Raw genomic sequence first — 21893 nt, forward strand, 5'->3', positions numbered from 1 at the left:
ACAAAGATTATTAGCTCTCGGAAGAGTTAACGACAATTAACGTCACACGACATCACGCGCTTGCTTAAACTAATTGACCAATACTAGCTCAGTAACCAGCCTCCCGCTTTTCCGCCAGTAAAAGCCAAAGATGGTTCATGTCACTTCAGTACGCAGCCCTAGGTCTTAAGGAAAGACTATTAGATTGTATTCCCATCCAGGATTTCCCTATGGCAGCTCACGTGTCGCACCGCACGGCAAACACGTCAGTCTGATTTGATCCACGAAGCATATTTTATTTTTGATCTACCCTTTGAAGTATCTACCCTTTGAAGCAAACACTCCACCATCCGCCACCCGCAAAACGCGATACATACGGGATTACGGGCTCCCGCGCGCGGATATTAAAGGCCTTTAACTTTGTATTAATCTAATCAAATAATATTACAACTACTCAATGAAATTTGATATTTTATTGTCCATAGATTATAACATATAACGACTAATATGTAATACGCGGATAAAACAAGTATTTTGACCTGATACATTTGATTTAAAAAAATACAATATTATCATTTTTTCTAATTAGCAACTGCAACAGTCAATGTGGATAAACCTAATCTCATTGGAGAAAATAATCATCTACTTGTTGATGATAAAGATGATATGGAGAACTTCTGGCATACATCAATGGGAAAATTTAGATTTTGCTTAACAGAGTTACCTGAACAACTACAATTCGTTCACAAGCTTTTTGTGGTAAGTGATTAAAACCAAATAGGATCAATGCTAATATTACTTATACGTTTTGAAAAAATATTTGGTTTCCACGTAAACAAGTCTAACATTGTCTCGCAAAGAAAAATCATGAAAATCCTACATAGTCCTTTCGTTGTTACTACGTAAAATCTAATGTAAACTATTTAGAAACCTTATGATATTTTACAAAGATTTTTAAGCAGCAAAACTACATGGTTTCTATAAGGTTAAAAGTATTCTATAAGGTTCCTATGTGCTTTTCACATGGTTCCTACATGATATCTAATGATTTTCTAAAACTAATATGTATTTCTTCCTTCTAGAACAAGCTTTGTAATATGAAAGTTTTTAGTATTGCTAAAACTCCATAGAAACGTTTTCGAAGGTGTTTAGAGTTTAAATCATGGGTTTTTAGATAATGTCCGTGTGGATAGCTATTTGTGTGTATCTGTGTGTGTTTATACTTTCTTTAAATAAAAGCTTTGTGATAATAATAATTTCGATATCAAAGACTTTAAAAGATTTCGATATTTTCAAGGTTCCTGAGACAAGAAAATAGGCTTTTGAAGAATGTATATCTGCATGTATGCACGTATGTATTGTAACACGGCAAAATTTTGCCGTGCAAGAACGACGTTCGACACAGTCGGGGTAGAGCGTCTCAAGGCTGCCTGTATGAATGAGAGAGTAAATGTGTCTAAGTAAGTCGTTTATTTTTTGAGTAAACGACGAGAAAGTAGCAGTGGCTGCGACCCACCCCCCACCAAATAACGTAAAATTCTTTCATTTTTACGTGATTATTGAAAATGCATATACCTCCTCCCCGCCACCCCCCACTACCCCCCACCATACTCCTTCATGTTTTTAATGTATTTCAAATACTAATCAATCTTTATGACCAAACGACTATATGAATCAATTTTTTCTTCTTCAAATTTGCTTTTTAATTAAATTAAATAAATTTCATAGTTTATAACATAAATTTAAACATATAATTTATGTTACATTCAAACATGTATATTCCTAATTATTATTGATATAGTTATTAACATAAATTTAAATAAAACAATCAAAAAAGAAACTTAAAAAAAAAAGATTTATATAATCGTAAAACATAAAAATTGATTCAAATAGTCATTATAATTTCAATTACATATAATACGATGATAAAATTAAGTTTCATTAACATAATTTAACAAATATCTATAACATGAATATATAAATATAAATTATAACTTTATTTATTTATACATTTAAAAGTAAGTATTAGTAAGTAGTAGAAATAAGTATAAATAAACATTTTGTTTATAATTAACAAACTAAATATATTTTACTGAGGTGTTTATTTTTTGTATAACTACAATTTCACTCTCTATCTTCCTCTTGATGTTGTCTATTTCTTCTATTAATTAAATAATTCTCAGTTTCTTTGTTGATAGCACTAATAAATTTAGCAATAAACACCGCGGCATTTTCCAAATTTCTGTGATAAGGATTAATCCTTACATCAGCTGTCAAACAAAAAGTATATTTTAAAAATAAGTTTAATGAACATTAAAGTATAATAGAAAGTGTATTTCAATACAAACCATTTCGTGATTCATGATGGGCAACTCTGCGACCCCGAACAGGTCTTAAATCTCGCGGTATTGCGCCTCTGCCCTGTTCAGGCGGCGGAAATTGTGAAGGAGGTGGCCGCTGAGGTTGTTGTAAAGGCGGTGGCCGGAGAGATGACGGAGGACAATGTGAAGTATCTTGATTTTCCATCTTAAATTAAATTTATAATATTTTATTTAATTAAAAAGAATATTTATAAATTAAAATAAAAAAAGATTTTACCTTAGTTAATCAACGTAGACACTAGACAGATGACGATTAATAGTGGTTAACGATTAATAAAAAACATGAATATAGTAAAATTTGATATTCGTGAAAATAGTTCATAAAAATCGATTAGAATATTTAATCGAAATCTCAGCAAAAATTATAAATATATTAGAACATAATTAAAATCAAAACAATCAATAAAATCAAAATTAGTACAACGATAGTACAACATTTATTAAAAGATAAAGTAGAAAATTACAACAAAATATAGTTAAAAGAAATATTAAACCTGAACAAAAATAAGTGTATAAGACTTAACATAAGAATTTTCGCAAATTAAATAAAATAAATAATATTGTAAAACAAATTATTATATTAAAAATAATTGATTACCCACTAAATACATTAGTAGGTAAATTAATTTATTTATAATAAACTATATTAATACGTAACGTTAATCGATTATCATACAAAGATAATTGGGTTTATTTATATTAAAATCAGCTTATAAACTTTTATAAATATAAAATTGGGGGGTTGGCAAGCGAAGCGAGCAGGGGGGCGAAGCCCCACTAATATATATATATATATATATATATATATATATATATATATATATATATATATATATATATATATATATATATATATATATATATATATATATATATATATATATATATATATATATATATATATATATATATATATATATATATATTATTTTGATATGAAACTATAAATATACAAAACCTTGACAGTATTATTCCAGTTCCAATACATAGTGAATACATACAAATATTGTTTTCTGAAAAGTCTGATAGTGGTCATTGGATTTGTATAAATTATAATAATAAAGTTATACATATATATTATAGTTTAAACTCAAAAAATTTAAAGGATGAGCATGAAGTTTGTATTCATAGATTGCATTCCAAGTATTGCAGAATAGAAAATACGTTATAAGACAGTTCAATCACAAACTAATTGCTATGATTGTGGTATTTGTGCGATAGCTTTTGCGGTTGCAATGTTTTATAATACATGCCCATGTAATCTCAAATTTTAATATTTCTCATATGCGTTCATATTTATTAAAAATGTATGAAACGCGTCACATTGATATGTTTCCAATTTTACAGAATATATCTAATTGTAATACAAACAACGTCTTTTCTGTCATACAATTCAAAGAAACCTTGCTCGTAAATGCAATCTCAATAAAGTCAATTTATATTTCAATTCTGAAGAATAAAAATTATATAAAAATAAAAATATAAAAACAATTACAAGAAGAACTACAAAGAATAAAAGACATGTACTATAAAAATAAAAGGAATAGCAAACATTCTACTTTTGATATGGAAGTAGATGATGACATAACGATTGACAATGCAACAAATTGAATTCTTAAAACACTAGATTTAGAAAAATTTAATTTAACTTATGTAAATAATCAAATCAAAAATAATAAAATATGCAAAGCGGCTAAACCAAAATAAGCTATAAGACAACGAAAGTTGGAGAAAATACAAAAGACAAGTAACGATGAATAATAAGAAGAACGTAAAAAAGAAGCATTACGAAAAAGAATGGATTATGAAAAAAGTAAAAACTGTTAAAAGCATAAAGAACAAAAGAAAATTTAAAAAGGAAATAACAGAAAACCAATATGATTAAACAAAAAGTAATAAAAAATCAAAGAAATAATGTGAAAAAGAAGCATTGTGCAAAAAAGAAACTTATTGGACTTCTAATAAGTTTCTTTCTTGCGCATTGCTTCTCATTTCTTTTCGTATTGATCTTTATTGTACTTACAAGACCTACGGTTGCGTGCCGAAGTGACCCGAACCATCTTTGGCTCCCGCTGACAGCAAGATGGGAGGCCGGTTACCTAGCTAGTTTCGGTCAACCGGCTCGAGCGAGTGCGTGATGTTGCTTGATGTCTACCAGAAACTCTCCAGAGAGCCAAGCACTTTGTTCGAGGTGGGAGGTTCGAGAGAGCAAAGGTGGGCTAGAGCAATCTTGCACCGCTTACAGTCATGTGTTGGGGCCATGTCAGCTGCCTCCATAGACGGGGGAATCGAGAGTGGTCGGACACATACCGATATAAAGACTATTATTGAGCATAAATAATTTAACCAAGCAAGAAGAGAAAGCAGAAAAAAGAGCTCTTGAGATCTGGAATACAATTCGGGATGCTGAGCAAGAACAAGAAAGCATATGGGAGAAGATCCGAGACAGGCTCGACTCTATGGATAATGTTGTTAAACGCATCCAACATTTATAAGTTTGTTTAAAGCGATCTATCGGCTATTATGATCCGGGTTAAGTATCTTCAAAAAGGACAAGTGGCGCTGGAAAAAAGCAAGGAGAGCCTTGGATTGATGCTAAGTAAAGCGAAAATGTTACCGAACCAGCAGCATATCCAGAAGGAGGAGAAGGCATCACAGACGATAGAAGCATTAAACGCGGTGATGACAAAAACGCTGAATAAGCGTGAGGCAATGTCACCAAGCCAGGTAGATAAGCGACAAGAAAACTACGCTTAACGGACTAGGAAAGTTAAGGAAGTAGTCTCTGTGGAAGTGGCGCATCAAAAATCCAATCCAGTAAATATGATACGTATATATGATAAACATATATATGATGCGTAAATATGATAAAACGCCGTGTACTAATGGGCTGCTTAGTTTACAAGTATTGTATACAGTTTTATAGCACATCTGCTTAAATCAGCCAAATCACGCCTATCCGTAATCTGACTCGCTACGCTCGTGCGCTAACCTCACGGTAACATAATGGACTACTTCGGTCACGGATAGGCGTGACTTAAACGCGGATTTAAGCCACACTGTGCTATAAAATATTATAGTTATAATTAATACAATTACTTCACGAAATATTTTCCCTGTAAGATATTAATCAATTACATCTTTCTTGAATTTACTCTTAACTAATATGTAAGTAAATGATGTAATGAACGGTGTGCTTATTATACAAGTAACCATACTTTCTTGTGCAAGAAAGCAGTAGTAGAAAAAACATTTTAGAAAAATATAATATGTTCATAAAAATTTACTCTAAATGTCATAGAATACATACTCAAGTTATAATTATTTTCGACTTCTCCTAATAATATATAAGTTGTTTCGTGTAATTTTGCTACGGCATTACATTATTATGCTACATTTTGTAGCAATCATGTATATATGCATATAATTATGAAAATAATAATTAAGCTGTATGCAAAAATATATGCCTCTGCTTCACGAGGAACGCTGATACTCGGCCATCTGGTATAGACTATATAGGTTTTTAGTCATTTTCATTGACTATATTGTCGTTTGATTGCTCAGCTGTGATGCGCTAGAATAATTCCACATGCAGTTATTTTGATAGGACGGTGAGCTGTATTGCAACAATGTATGTATAAAGCATCGCTTCTGTTTGTAGCGAGAAAAGTTGTAAGTGCAAATCTTTGTCTTTTACTGATGCAAGCTTAAGGGGACACAACACTTTTAAACCCTGAAAAAAAGAACTGAGAAAAATTTATAAATTTTAAGTAAATCATTTGAAATTTTTAATAGATATATTTAGCATAAATACCTTTAATTTTATCATGCTAAAACCTTCATTATTCCTGCTGGCCCATTGTGGCACTCGGTGCAAGAATTTGTAAACTTTGTCACTGTCCGTAGGATTCCAAGTAAACGAATGGTTCTTTTGGGCTCAAACTCAAGGAGGATACTTTGTACACTTGTAGTTTTGGCATGAATTCAGGGATTTTAATTTGAATGTTTAGAAATGATTTGGCGATGAAAAAACTGCATTTTTTTCTTTTTTTCGCTTATTCTGGCACCTTTTTGTGTATAAAACATTTTCTAAACATTTAAATCAAAATCCCTGCATTCATACCAGAACTACAGGTGTACAAAGTATCTCCTTTAAGTTTGAGCCCAAAATAACCATCCGTTCACTTGGAATCCTACGGACAGTGAATTGAAATCAGTAAAAACAACATTTAGAGAAAATCAACTTTAAAGTTTATGAAAATTGTTGAAAGTGTAACTTTAATTAGTGCTTACCAAATTTATTGGGACCAAGTTTTCTATGTTCCACACACATAAACCTTGACTTTCAGCAATTATGAGGTATATTCACTTATAACTCTGGGTTCTGTGCGTCTTTTCTTACCTGCAACCAAAAAAAGGCATTTTATGAATTGTTATAAAAATGTGATAAAAAGGTTATTTTATCCTTGATAATAATAACACTTTATACTTATCTTTTCTTCGGTCACTGTGCAGAATCTTCAAGTTAAAACTGCAGAAAATTACTAGTCTAACCTCCAAATGTTTGATCCCGGTGCTCCAGTTTCTGTAGCGACTTTTTCTTCTATCACTGCAGTCTTCATAGAGTCCTTGGCAACTTTCTCACGTACTTCACTAAATTATTCGTTGATTGTATCATATGCAGACTGAGTCATGAGATTCAAGCAGTCCATCAACCCACAAAATGTTGATAGACAAGCGTGTCCAAGTCCAAGAGCACGAAAAGTAACCACTGCTCTTCTATTGTTCTCCCAAGCATGGTTCTAGACGCCAACTGACCACACTTAATGCATAATACTTCAATCTTGGATACTAATCCTTGAGCTTCAGATTCGCCAAGTTTAACTTGACCATGGCATTGTTTGCAAATCAAAAGTTCCTCGAGAGCAGGAAATAGAATGTTGATATCAATTAATCTATTCCTAACTGCAGAGGTTCCTTCCGCTGCTGGAGTTTGTATTTTTCTTGCTGAACTCAAAGGTCTTGTCCTGTTGGCAGGTTCATCCTCGCATGTTGCTCCTAGAAATCTTCTTGACCTCTTCTTGCCTCTTCCTCGAGAGCACATTGGTTATGGTATGAATGAGTGGATTTGGTTTAAATTTCATAGAAAAAAAGTTACATGATAGTTATAATAAAATTAATCAAAAATTGATAAAAAAATCAGTAATATGCTTATAAAACTTTTTCTATCAAATTTAAACCAAATCCCCTCATTCATACCATAACTAATGTACTTTTAAACAATATCCTAGAGTTTGAGCTCATTTAGGCCATTCGTTCCTTTGGAATCTTACGGTAAGTGAATTATGAACTACTACCCCTACTACACCCTACTATACGTAGATATTATAGAGGTATATAGAAAGTCTAAAACCATCAAAATAAAGGTAATTATGTCTAAGAATAGTAATAAAAATTTGGTTCATTTATATAAGTATTTATAAATTTTTAATGAAAAATTTTTATTTTAATTTCAAAGGTGGTATGCCCCCTTAAGTTTTGCGGATTCAGAGCGTTATTATGTACGTGTGTCGAGTCAGTCGTGAAAGTTGCATTTAGGTGCGGAATTATAGAATTATACGGTGCGTGGACAGGTGTGCTTGTATTGCGTGTAGTGTGTAAAATCCGATTATTGTGCGAATAAGTGATTGGGTGAATATAATTCGCCTAGTGCAAGTCACTTAATCAATTGCTTTACCAATCCGTTCGCGGAATATGAGTAGATTTGCTAAGTGTGTTTGCCTCTGTATATGTCGTTAAGTATATAAATATAAAGTTAAGAAAAATGTAAAGAAATCCGAAGATAGCTGTTTTGATTGGGAATAAACTAGTGAATGTAGAAGACAATAATTATAAATGAAGAAGTTTTGAACCATGAAAAAACTGTTGTCTTCACTTATAAATAGTTTTTGTCTGTTGTATTAATTTTTTTACATATTTACACAATCGTAAAATTTCATATCTGAAAAAAATCAATTCAACTGAAGAATCTAGCTAACTTAATAAAACTGAAGACAACAAAGAATTACTGTTATGTGTGTCCCAATTTCGACATTTTTCTGCTATGATCTGCAGTTCATAACATTTTCTTCAATTGTTTTTATTTTTATTTTTCACTAGTGATTTAAGATATCGTTATCAATTAATATAAAAGTAAATATTGTATTATGTATAACATTTCAGTACAGCATATGAATGTTACGATTGTTATAATCCTACAACTTACATTATATTATAAATGTAAATAAAAAAAAATGTTTAATTAATATCATTTTATTATTAGATGTTGTTAATATAATTAATACTGTTAATAATTACAAAGAGTTTAAAAACATTTTTTAATATTGAAAATTTATTTCTATTTTATTCCATAATTTTAAAACCGGTCCTTTGTACGAATAGCTATAACTACTTTTATAGAATGTTGGCTGTATTGAATATATTTATTTATACTCGAGGGTAATTAATTCTCGCGGAACGTTTTTGAAATCGATTAGATGCTTTTAATTGATTAGAATTTATCAATCTGGCAATCTGATTAAAGCATTTCAAAACGTTTTACAAGAATTAACTACCATCGAATGTACATCTAATATTCAACAATATATTTAAGAATGCCACGTCAAATAATTAAATATCATTTTAATTAATTTGTAAATCGCTAGCGAAGCAAGCGTTTTTCGCTAGTATTATTTAAAGCAAAAATAAATTTTTTAAAGAAAATGGGTTATCAAAAATATGGCTTGCTGACACCTCTCGACTTACGTTACGTGGAGGCAGACTGCTGACAGATCAGAAAAATCTGGCAGCAGTCAAAGCCTCTACCTCAGCCGGAGTAAAGAGGACGGGCAGTGGCTTCCGAATCCAGGCATACAATTAAACAAAATAAGAATCATTCAAATCACGATATGAAAAGATCATAGAGAGGTTCAGCATAACTCAATAGAATCTTATCCCACAACTCTTGAGAGAAATGAGCTCTGGAGGTGAGCCTCGAAGCGCATGACAGACCAGGCAGATCATATTCGAGCCAGGTTGATCCCAGGTCTCGTTATGGCACTCCACCCAGACTCCGGGATCAGTCTCTCCTCGGGCGTGGAACTGGACCGGACCAACGCTGCACTGGGACACCTGAAATTAAGAAAAAGAAAATCTAATTAAAATCAGGACACAAAATACATACAAAACGATATATTTTTCTACAACAAAAACTCACCAAAATGCCAACCAGGGTTTAAGTAAGCGTCATGGAGGCAATTTCATCCAACGACTCCATGCACACAACGCAGCGTCCGTTGACTATTTGCTCTCAGCTAGGAATACAGTAGCAATCTAGGGAAAGAGGCTCATCTTCCTCCTCATCCGCTACGTCACCCTCGGAAACCCTGTCCGAAACGTCAATAGCCTTACCCTCGTTCTCTCCTTCATCTTCGCAGCTCCTAACCTCGCTGCCCGAACTATCCTTGTCACTTCCAAACGCAATCTATGACAAAGAGCCCTACAACACACACAAACTCACACACACACACACATACCCAGAATAAATAGAGGAAGAGCAGGCCAAGAAAAACGTAATCACTGCAGTACTTACTGCCGGCTGCTAAGGCACTTTGCAACCTCTACTTAGAATAGTGAGAAAACCGAGGATAAACCGTAGCAGATCCATTGTAGACTGAATAAAAGTAAATAGGATTAGCAGGAACAAAACGCAGTCGAGCAGGGCACGATTAACATTGCCAAGCTGCTCGGAATCATCGGCAAAGCCACGAAAACCAGATAAAAAAAATGCAACCATGGCAGAAAACCCTACCAAGAGAAGAACCACCGAACGAAAGAGTGCAGAGATCGCATCTCACGAAACCCGAGCGCCCTACGTAACAGCGCGCAGAAAAGCCATGAAGAGTAAGATAAGGACAAAAGTTTTACTGCATTAAAAACTCCAAACGTTAGTTAAAATACTATCCACTATTAGAATACACTGTTATAAATAAGGGGTCCCCATAACAGTGCCCATACTCACTACCCATGTCACGTAGGTATCCGCTTATCCTTCCAGGAGGATAACATTTAGTCCATAAATTATGACCAAAAATTATACTAACCCTCGGATTAAATCGTGTTGTAATATGTGAATTCATACAGTCGTAATACATAAAAAAGGTACTTGTCACGCCATCTACTGGTTGACGACGATTTCGTGCAACGAGACAAGCTCGAGCAAACGCGAGCATAGTGCGCATGCCTCGCGTATATACGCTAAGCGCATACTATACTGTTTACTCGGCTCCGTGGAGTCAGACTATGCGATACTCGTAGTGCTTCGTCTGTGATGGCCGTACCGGCGAGACACCGCATGTATCGGAGTAACTGCGTGGGTTTTCGGTCGCCGATCTGAACCTCGTTCAATAGGTGGTGCCGCTGATGGTCGGCTGAGACGGCGAGGCGCAGCAGGACGGCTGTTTTCAGCGATTCGTAGCGAAGCTCTGCAGGCGGGGCGAGGATGACATTGGATACCTCCTGAGACACTTCTGGTGGTAGATGGGCGACCAGCAGGTTATATTTCTGCGTGTCGCTACGGATCCGGTGAGAGTCAAATGCTGACTCGGCCTGTGCAAACCAGAGACGGGGATTGAAAATCCAATAATTGGGAAGTTTGCATCGCATAACCGTCTCGACGTCGAGCGCGTGATCTTTGTTTATGTTTCGCGGGTCTTGCGGCACCGCTTGGCCAGCAGGTGGCGTGCGCAGTGCGTCGTTGGCTGCTGCGGGCGGGTTTGGTTGAATTCGATTTTGTTCCAGGACGATGTCCTGCTGCTCGAAAAAGCCGCCCGGGTTCTGGCGCGCTGGAGGCGGGCTGTGCTGCATGCTCTCGCTGGACGAGTCGTGCTTGGAGAAATTTAGCGCGCGACGTGCGGCTGCTCGTGAAGCGGAGCGAGATTGACTGCGCAGTACAAGGTGTTAATTAACAAAAGTTTAATTAATATTATTTTACTGTTAGATTTTGTTAATATGATTAATACTGTCATCAAATAATAACAAAGAGTTTGAAAACATTTTTTGATATTCAAAATTTATTTCTATTTTATTCTATAATTTAAAACTGGTCCTGTGTACTAGAAGCTATTACTACTTTCATAGAATGTTGGCTGTATTAAATATATTCATTTATACTCAAGGGTAATTAATTCTTGTGGAACGTTTTTGAAATCCTGCTTTAATTGATTAGAATTTATCAATCTGGCAATTTGATTAAAGCATTTCAAAAACGTTTCACAAGAATTAACTACCATCGAGTGTGCATCTAATATTCAACAGTATATTTAAGAATAACACATCAAATTATTGAATACGATCACAATTAATCCGTGAATCGCGAGCGAAGCGAGCGTTTTTTACTAATGTAAAATTAAAATAATAAAATCAAGGGACACATTTTGGATTCGTACGACCCCTCCGAACACCTGAATATGCTCTACGAATAAAAAAGAGAGACTGTTGAGTTACAAGTCCAGTTGCCCTGTGACACGTTTACTGCAGATGTTACCAAATTTTAACAGTTTTTAATAATTACGTCAATTTTATTCCCTTATGTTATTAAAGGCATGTTCTTAAACAGTTAAATATCAGTACAAATCAGAATAACTGTTTTTATTCGGAAAAAACTAGTAAATGCAGAAGACAACAATTATGAAATGAAGAAAACTGTTATAAACTATGAAAAAACTGTCGTCTTTACTTATTAATAGTTATTGTCTGTTGTATTTATTTTAAAGTACAGTGAGACCTAAGCCCGCACTTTTCCTTCCGGACAAGGAGGATGGCAACCTAATTATGAAAGTGAAATTAAAAATAAAACCCAAGTTACAGTGTTGCAATATTCCTTCCTTTAAAGTGTACGAAATGAATTTAATCCTTGTTTAAATTTAGGTAAATTAACTCGATAATTTATAGTCGATTCATGGTGGAAAGTTGAAGAAAAGAGATTATTTTATATTAGAAATCAGCAAGCAAAATTAAGAACTGAAATGTATCGTGAATTAATGAATTATGTAACAAATAAAGCTCAATCAATTAATGTCAACATTGGCAAAATGGTTATTTTACCATCAACATTTATTGAAAGTCATTTGGAAAACCTAATTTATTTATTATTATGACTTGTAATCCTAAATGGATTAAAATTGTAGAAAATTTAAATGAGAATGAAAATACATTAGATAGACCTGATTCAGTAGCTCAAGTTTATCATCTTAAAGTAGCTGCATTCTGGAATAAATTACAAAAAAAAAAATTTTTTAGTAAAATTATTAGTTATATCTATGTAATTGAATTTCAAAAGCGAGGATTACCTCATATGCATGCACTACTATATTTAGATTTTAAAGATAAATTTTATAGTTCTGATCAAATTGACAATGTTAATAGCGCTGAAATACCAGATAAAAGTAATTATCCTATCCTGTACGGTCTTGTTAAACAACATATGATACACGGACTATGTAAAATTCAGAATAAAAATTCACCATGTATAGAAAAATCAAAATTTATATGTACTAAAAAGTTTCTAAATCGTTTGCTTCATCTACTATGACAATGTAGAAAATGGATACCAAATATATCTTCGACGTAACGATGGACGAATAATAAAGTACGGATCGAATCGTACCGCTATTAATCAATTTATCCTATATAATCTTTATTTATTGCTAACATTTAATTGTCATATTAATGTCGAGATATGCAGCACTATAAAATCAATTAAATATTTGTTCAAATATTTATATAAAGGTCCTGATTCTGCTTTAGTAGGTTTTAGAAAAGGGAATGATTTAAAAAATGAATCTGATATTACATATAATAATTCAAATGAGATTACTAATTTTTCAAATTACGATGAAATGGAACGATCTTCAGCTACGCGGCACGCATGTCCGCCCGAAGCAATGTATAGATTATTAGAATTTAAATTATACGATCAATCCCACGTAATTTATCGATTAACGATCTTTTTAGAAAATAAACAATTTGTATGTTTTAAACAAGGATCTGAAACAGAATTAATAGATTGTAATGTGAATACTAAATTAACAGCTTGGTTTTGAATTAAACAAAACGAATTCTTCAGCACGAGATTTATTATATATTAAAATCCCCAATCATTACGTGTTTGATAAAAAATTAAAAATTTGAACTCCTTGAAAACGAATATATAAACCTATATTGAGCCGTATATATTTCGTTGATCCTAAAAAACGTGAATTATTTTACTTACGTATGTTGTTACTACATGTAAAAGGTGCCACATTATTTAAAAATATACGAACTGCAGAAGGTATCGTATATTCTTTATTTTATGAAGCAGCATTAGCTTTACATTTAATATCAGCGGATAATGGATGAGATAAATGTTTATAAGAAGCTATAAATTATCAATTCCGCCATGCATTAATTCAATTATATTCTTTTATTTTAATATTATATCGTCCTTGCAATGCTAAAAAACTATACAATAAATATAAAACTTATTTTTATGATCCTAAATTAAATGATGAAATTGCAGAACAAACTTGTTTAACGAAAATGAATAATAATTTAATTTTACATGAAATGACGTTACGTGATTATGATTAACCTTTAATTGATGAAACTATTAAAAGTTTCAATTATTCTTATGATTGCGAAACTACTCCCATTAGCATCTTCATATGATTCGAACACTATTCACTCACTTAATAAGAGACAACGCGGTAATTTTAACAAGGTTATAAAAGCAATACATTCTGATAAAAAAAATGAAAAATTAATTTTTGTGGACGGTCCTGGAGGATTAGGAAAAAGTTATGTACACAATATATTGATTTCATATCAAGTGGCGTTATATTTATAAACACGTATTTAATAACATGAAAAAATAAATAAACTTTTAAAAAAGTAAAAGGTTAGGCGAGTTTGATATACACGTATTCCGCAACGGAATAACAGATTAAAAAGAACTGAAATGGATCAACCAAAGTCAAGTTTATTATATTGATCTCAGTGCTTTTTTATCTGTTATTTCGTTGCGGAATATATCAAACTCGCCTAACCTTTTACTTTATTGAAAGTTAATTTTTTTAGTTTTAATTATCATCAAATTTCACTTGAGTGAGGGTGAAAATTTTAAAAAATTAAAACTAGAAAGGGTAAATATTCGAAATTCAAAATTTATAAACTGAGATTTGTCGCGCCATGGCACGCGGTGGCGGCCGTGGCGCGACAACAGAACGTTTGCCTTGCAAGCCAGATGATCTCGGTTCAAGCCCGGGGTCCGTTAATTATTCGTTGCACTCTTCACTCGTAATATACCATTAAATTTATCAGAATTGTTAACAAGTAATATAAGTCCTAATTCAAATGATGGAAAATTTCTAAAAACAATTAAAGTTTTAATTTGGGATGAAATATCTATGGCATAAAAATATGCATTTGATGCTATTGATAAATTATTTGAAGATTTGCATAATTCAACAGATCCATTTGTAGGAACAGTAGTCGTATTAATAGGAGATTTTCATCAAATATTACCTGTTGTACGACGTGGATGTCGATTTCAAATTCTAAAATCATGTGTCAAAAAAAGTTTAATATGGAATAAATTTAAAATTATTAAATTTATTGATAATATTAGAGTCACAAATAATGATATTTTATGGTATTTTATATATAAAACAATTTCAATATTTCAAGCAACTTTCAATCACGATGATTTTTTTGTAGGTTCAGTAGTTTTTGAGATATTTTTGAAAAACCATGAATTTGCCGTTATTATTGTTAATAACAAACAGAGAAAGTATTTACTAGAAGGAAAACCAAGTTATTTTCAATAAGCGCTATAAATAGAACCAAATCGAGTTGGAAAATTCAGGAAACAATTAAGAAAAACAGAAAGGTAGCTGGCGTCTGAATTAGTATATAAGTAAGACTTTTCTATCTATATCTGCTAAATTCTGACTGGAATATTGACTGTTCTGCTGCTTGATCAGCTCAGCTGGGCTTGCACTTAATGATTATTTTCTTAGAATAAGTATAATTTTGAACTATAGGCGGTTTTCTGCCAGTGTCGGCTACTAAGCATGGGGTCCAAAAATTGCATGTAACTGCATAGCATATGCATATTCGACCCTTACAGCGACGAAGAAACGGCTGCAAGCAGTGAAATGAGAAAAAAACTCAAGCACTCGCGCTCCGCGCAGAGTGTTTACTCGCATCAGCTGATCAATTAACCTAACCTGATAAGACATGGCGCGGCCGTTTTTTTATTCAGAATTATTACCGTTGGGTGTACAGCAATCAAGCTTCCTTACGTCTATAATACAACAGATGAGTCAACAGGAAATATGATTTAAATTCTATTATATTTCTAATATCTATCAAGTAGCCTTTGTGATGATTAAAGAATCGTATGTATATCTATATGACTGACTGAAAGAAAAAAAAGAGAATCGGAGAGGCGGAAAATTAATTTTTTTCGCAGAATTAATTTTCAAACTTAATTATTTTACAAACGAGCAATTTTCTTAACAAAATAAAATAATAATCAAAAAGATCTTATAAAAATCTTTGAAATTATATACTCATACATAAACATCAACACAAGATCTAATAAAATATTTACAGAATTCGTAAAATGTAAATAGGTTATTTAGCACATTCAAAGTATAATACGTCGCGGCGTGCTTCCGACGGCACAGTGTATAAAACTAATGCTTGCCATCGGGGCGATACTACACCCTTTGATTCAATAAACTTTACTAAATTATATTATCTTTAACATTTACTTCTTTATAATAATTGTATTAACCATAAATTATTTATCCTAACTATTCGCAATTAAAAGCGTATGAAAGATATGATTTTCTTCCTTAAGATAAGCATATATTGTCAATAATATTAATGCGTGCTTCTTTCAATATGCTATATCATTATTTAACATATTCTTACATTAATATCATTATGTATTATAGTAGTAATCTTAATGTTAGAATAACTTATTAATTTTAATTATTTACTACTCTTAATTTTAAACTATTGCATCATCGATATGATTTATTATACTTGATTATTACAACTATTAGATTTATATTTAATCCAAATTATATTTTAATAGATTAACATTTAAATCTAGTTAAAATCTAGGTAATTATCTAGTTAAAATTTAGGTACTTATATTTATTTACTCATTGTTATATTAAAAGAATGACCGTCTAACCCTGTTAAACGCAAAGCGTATTATTAATAAACTTGGAATAAATTAGAATCTATTTTTTTTTTTTTGTCTAAATCCTCGCACATAAACACACACACGCGCACGCACGCACAAGTGCCACTGGACCAGAAGATGAGAACAACAGGCGAGGAAAAAATACTATAAAACTGATATAGGCCAGAAAATAGTAGATACCCGCGGACAAGAAATAAAGGACGCTATAAAGGAGTCAAATGACGGTGCATTAAGGAATTACAGAATGAGGTCAAACAAGACCCTTGGGGTCGACCATACAAAATAGTAATGAAGAAGATTAAAGGAAGCTATGTGCCCCTCTAAAATGCCCGGAGCTATTACATTGGGTAGTGAACACGCTGTTACCCAGGCAACAGGAAGAGCCAAGTGTCATCGAAAGAGGTTTAAATAAAGAGGCTATCCCACCGTTCACGATCGAGGAATTGTTAGCCGCCTGCAGAAGGGTAGGAAACAACAAGGCCCCAGGACCGGATGGCATTCGAAATATTGCGTTGAAGCATGCCATTCATGCTCATCCAGAGGTCTTTGTAGACTCGTACAATACATGTCTAGAAGAGGAAATTTCCCACGATTGGAAAAAACAGCGAGTAGTGCTTCTGCCAAAAGGAAAGAAACCACCCGAGGAATCCTCATCATACAGACCACTCTGCATGCTGGCTACCCCAGGAAACATTCTGGAACACATTATCTGCATCAAAATAGATCATTTTATAGAAGAAAAAGGTGGATTAGTAGAACACCAATCTGGCTCCAGAAAGAAGCGTTCAACCCTGGATGCAGATAGTCTAGTGATTGGCACTACACTGAGAAAAAAAGAAATATTGCGCCATAGTTACATTGGATGTCAAAAATGCATTTGATTTGGCCAGATAGAGTGAAATACATGAGGCACCCCGGAAGCAGGATGTGCCCTTATATATAAGAAGGATGATGTCCGACTACTTGAAGGACAGAATTCTATTATATGACACTGAGGACAGAACCAAGACATATAAAGTTACAGAAGGCGGCCCCCAAGGGTCAGTACTTGGCTCACCAACTTCGAACATCATGTATGACGGTGTACTAAAGCTACAATTACCTCAATGAGCAACAGTCGTAGGATTCGCTGACGACATAGCAGTAGTGGTAGAAGCGAAACATAAAGAAGAGTTGACAGACATAGCTGAAGAGTCATCTTGTATAATACACGAATGGCTAACAGAGACGGGACTGGAACTAGCCAGTCACAAAACGGAAGTTATCCTCAATTCTATTAGGAAGAAGATGGAGGAAATCATACTGACGGTGGATGGCCATGAGATCGTTTCTCAACCAACCATCAAATACTAGGGCATCACCATCGATGCAAGACTAAGTTTTAAACAGCATCCGGGAATAGTTAGTGATGATGCAGCAAAAGTTGGGGCTGCTCTATTACGATTGATGCCCAATGTAGGAGGGCCATCTCAGAAGCGAAGGTTACTCTTATCCAGTGTAACCACATCGATTATGCTGTACGGAGCCCCAATATGGGCAAAGGCGATGCGAGTAAAATCGTATGCACGAAAGTTGACTACCATGTATAGGCGAAGTGCACTGAGAGTGGCATCTGCTTACCGTACGGTATCGGACAATGCTGCCTGCATTATAGCAGGTATGCCACCCATTGACCTCTTAGCGTTGGAAAGAAAGGACGTATTCGAAGCTAGGAGACAATCGAGTGACAAAAGCTAGAAGGAGAACTGGGATGCCGCAAGAAAGAAGACTATATCTGAATGACAAACAAGATGGGACGCTAGTGGCAAAGGAGGATGGACTCATCGCCTTATACTAACAATAAGGATAGAAGACTGGATTGGAAGAAGACATGGGGAAATTAACAACTACCTCACGCAATTTTCGACCAGGCACAGATGTTTCCAGGCGTACTTATATCGGTTCAAACTAGACGATAATCAGAACTGCCCAATATGTTCGGATGCAACAGAGCATGTTGAGCACGTCTTTTAGCAGTGCTCACGATATCATCAGGAGCGAGAGGAACTTGAGAGTTATCTTCAGATTAGAGTAACTCCTGAGTCGATTATGACGGCCTTGCTGACTTTAGAGGATGGATGGTGCATAGTCAGCAACTATTCAGCAGACATTCTCAAAAATATCCGGAAAGACAAAGAAGACAGAAGAAGACAAGGAGGCTGATTACGTACGTGTGTATGTGCGAAGCAGAAAATGAAGGATGACTATAGTGATGACGAAACATTGCCTGGCGGTGGTACCACATGGTTCAGGGGCATAGAAGATGGAGCTAGGCACCTTTACCGAGGGTCGATAAAGGCAAAGAGGGCGTTCCTTTTTACGGCTGGGTGTTTTTTCACCTGGCCGTAGAGGAGATGGGTTTAGTCGGCGGGAATCCGACACACGGCTGACATTGTGAATAGGACTGTTTCGACGACCCCATAAACAAGGTCATGCTATGGTCTTTCTAAGATTTCACCGAATACCTCTTTCTCCGAGAGAGAAAAAAACACACACACACATACACACAAACGAAATCAAAAATAAAATTTTTACTTCCAGGAGAAAATATCCAGGTGTTAAAATCACTTCCTGGATGGCAAAACATGGTCTATGATACAACGCACTTAGTATATGACAAACGTACCAAAATAAAATTTCCACTTTTAATAGACGATGTCCAGGTGTCAAAATCACCTCCCGGATGGCGAGACATAGTCTATGATACAACGCACTTAGTATACAACAAACGTACCAAAAATAAAATTTTCACTTTCAGTAGACGATGTCTAGCTGTCAGAATGATCCTGAGGTTAATCAATTATAAATGTAGTATAGATTATATCTTATTGTATGGGACAAGACTACATTAAGGTTCAAAAATAAACTGTGAAATCATTGTTGATCAGATATTATGACTTTATTGAAATCTCTTAACTATCAGGTCCTGGTTGTGACCTTCTCTCACAAGTTGTCGCCGAGAACTGACGCTCTACTCATAAAAGCAATTTAGAGTCGTGTGAAATCATAAACATTTATTTCCTTAAAACCACATCATTTTCTTCTATCTTACTAAATCATTCAAAATCAATTTCAAACATACTAAAGAAATCAAATTATATTCAGTTTAACTATATCGCAGCGCCTCGAAAGCCTACTACGTAAAAAGTTTGCGCATTCAAATTTCTATTATTTTCGTCGCAGCGCCTCAAAAGCCTACTGCGACTATCTATCAATCAAAAAATATTTACGTTTTCCGTCTCGAAATCCTACTTCGCACAATAAACTCTTCATATCGATGTCAAATGATTATCCAACAATTCTTAACAAACCGATTCAAATGCGAATACGAAAGCATAACTGCGTAAAATAGAAATCTTCGCATATACATTCTTATCATTTTAAATCGCCGCTCTGGATGATGCTTCTCTGCTGCTTGCTTTCCGATCCGGGTCGTGATGATGATTCGTTCCTAGCCGTGCTAATTAATGCACTTTTCTTTAAACAGCGATGCCGTAACTGCTGTACCCAGTAGCCTCGTCATTCTCGCAGACATCAGGTTCGAATATTAGTGACTCCGTGAAATAGCAGCTCCAAAATTCGTCCTAGAAAAATTCAATACGCATTATATTTGCAATTTTAACTCTCAATATATGAAATAAAAACAACGCATTGAATTTCTGTGCCAAAAATATTTAAAGTGTTTCTTTGCATTCTCTATTCCAAAAATAAACGATAACCGCGCGCATTGCGCAAATCTCAACAAAACGTTGCCACTCTACAACTTGACACCTTAATACAATAATTTCAAATACTTCCGAATCCCGCTTATAACTCGAATAACTGTTACGCAAAAATTACATTTATATTTATAACTCTAAGTTAATAAAATATACAAAGTTACCTTTATCTTTTAACAAAATTCAAACTACTTAGTACATATTCACATAAGATATTCTGTCGCCAACCGATTTTCCATATATTTCTACATTTAATAGCATTAACAAATTTAATAATCTGAGTTTAACAATTGCTATCTTTATTGAAAACTTTAGATTCAAATACATTTGGAAAAATATTTCAACCTCGGAAAAAATCGAAGGATTCAAGTTTCTTTTCTAAAATACAAAGAGGCCCTATAGTCCAACTCATAAAAACTCCGAGCCTGGCGCGCACATGGGCTCTTGACTCGGGTAGTTGACACCCGAAATCTATCCCCACCAACGTTTCCACGCACGACGCGACTCTCGCAACAACACTGCACTATTGTGACGTCACGCACACTTAAAACAAATGCATTTTAAATTCTGATAATTCGTACAACATTTCTTTGTCGAGTTTTACTAGAAAATTGTCAACTTTATGTTATTCATTTATAATTTCAACCAATACTTTTGCTTAAAACTTCCAACAATTATACTATTTATCTTTATAAACTACAAACGATTAAAACTCAAATAAAACTTTAATAATATTTTACTTTCTTTCTCTAACTGAACAATCAATTTATCAATACAAACACGAAAATTTATTAAACAAATTATATTAACATCTCAATATCAAATAACTAATCAAATAAATTTAATTTTAAAAATTACTATACTTCAAATGTACATATCATGCTTGATAAAATCTCTACGTGAAAATAAATCGCAAAATCTCAATATATTTCTGCTGAATATCTCAAAAAGAATAATTTATACATTAGACTGAATCAGAACAAATCGCGAGCAAATTCTACTTTCACGAAACTACATTATCAAAACTTACTGCCTGAGACAAAAGATTTCATACGAAAAAAAAAACTTCGCGTATTTCTATGTCCAACAAATGTACAAGTACTTATCTTTACTCCAGCGTTTAATTTTCCAAAACTGCTGGCCTCATCTGGAATCCGCTGTGAGGTATCCATTTGATCGTCCATTAAAAATAGTCGCATAGAATGAATTCTGCAATACGCCTTTGTTTCGCCTTTGTTCTCTGCATCTTTTCTCTATGTCCACGCATTGTCTAATTTTCCTCCCAATTAAAATATTTCTTGTTCCTCTCAACGGGCTGCATCCATCGCTTGATGATCTTCTTAATTCTCTTGCTATTTTTTCGTCACTCACGTCGTATAACTTTTATTTAAATAAACTATCGCTTGTCCCGTAATCCAAATTTCCCAGTTAAAATAGTTCCCGGGTTTCGGCATCAAAAATTGTATGGGACAAAAC

The 21893-nt window shown here is 33.8% G+C and overlaps 1 protein-coding gene across 16 annotated transcripts in view; it reads left to right on the top strand.

Annotated features, from left to right (window-relative positions):
* Positions 1-21893, top strand: part of LOC100680429 (protein unc-79 homolog) — a 2400004-nt gene that overhangs the window by 752303 nt on the left and 1625808 nt on the right. For all 16 annotated transcript variants that reach the window (XR_004345182.1, XR_004345183.1, XR_004345184.1 and 13 more), the window contains one exon: positions 569-738. Coding sequence is in view for 13 of the 16 variants with exons in the window: in XM_031923950.1 (XP_031779810.1) it covers positions 569-738 (170 nt within the window). In the remaining 3 variants the exon portion in view is untranslated. The remainder of the gene's footprint in view (positions 1-568; positions 739-21893) is intronic.

Source organism: Nasonia vitripennis (genome assembly GCF_009193385.2).
Source record: "Nasonia vitripennis strain AsymCx chromosome 2 unlocalized genomic scaffold, Nvit_psr_1.1 chr2_random0002, whole genome shotgun sequence".
Classification (NCBI taxonomy): domain Eukaryota; kingdom Metazoa; phylum Arthropoda; class Insecta; order Hymenoptera; family Pteromalidae; genus Nasonia; species Nasonia vitripennis.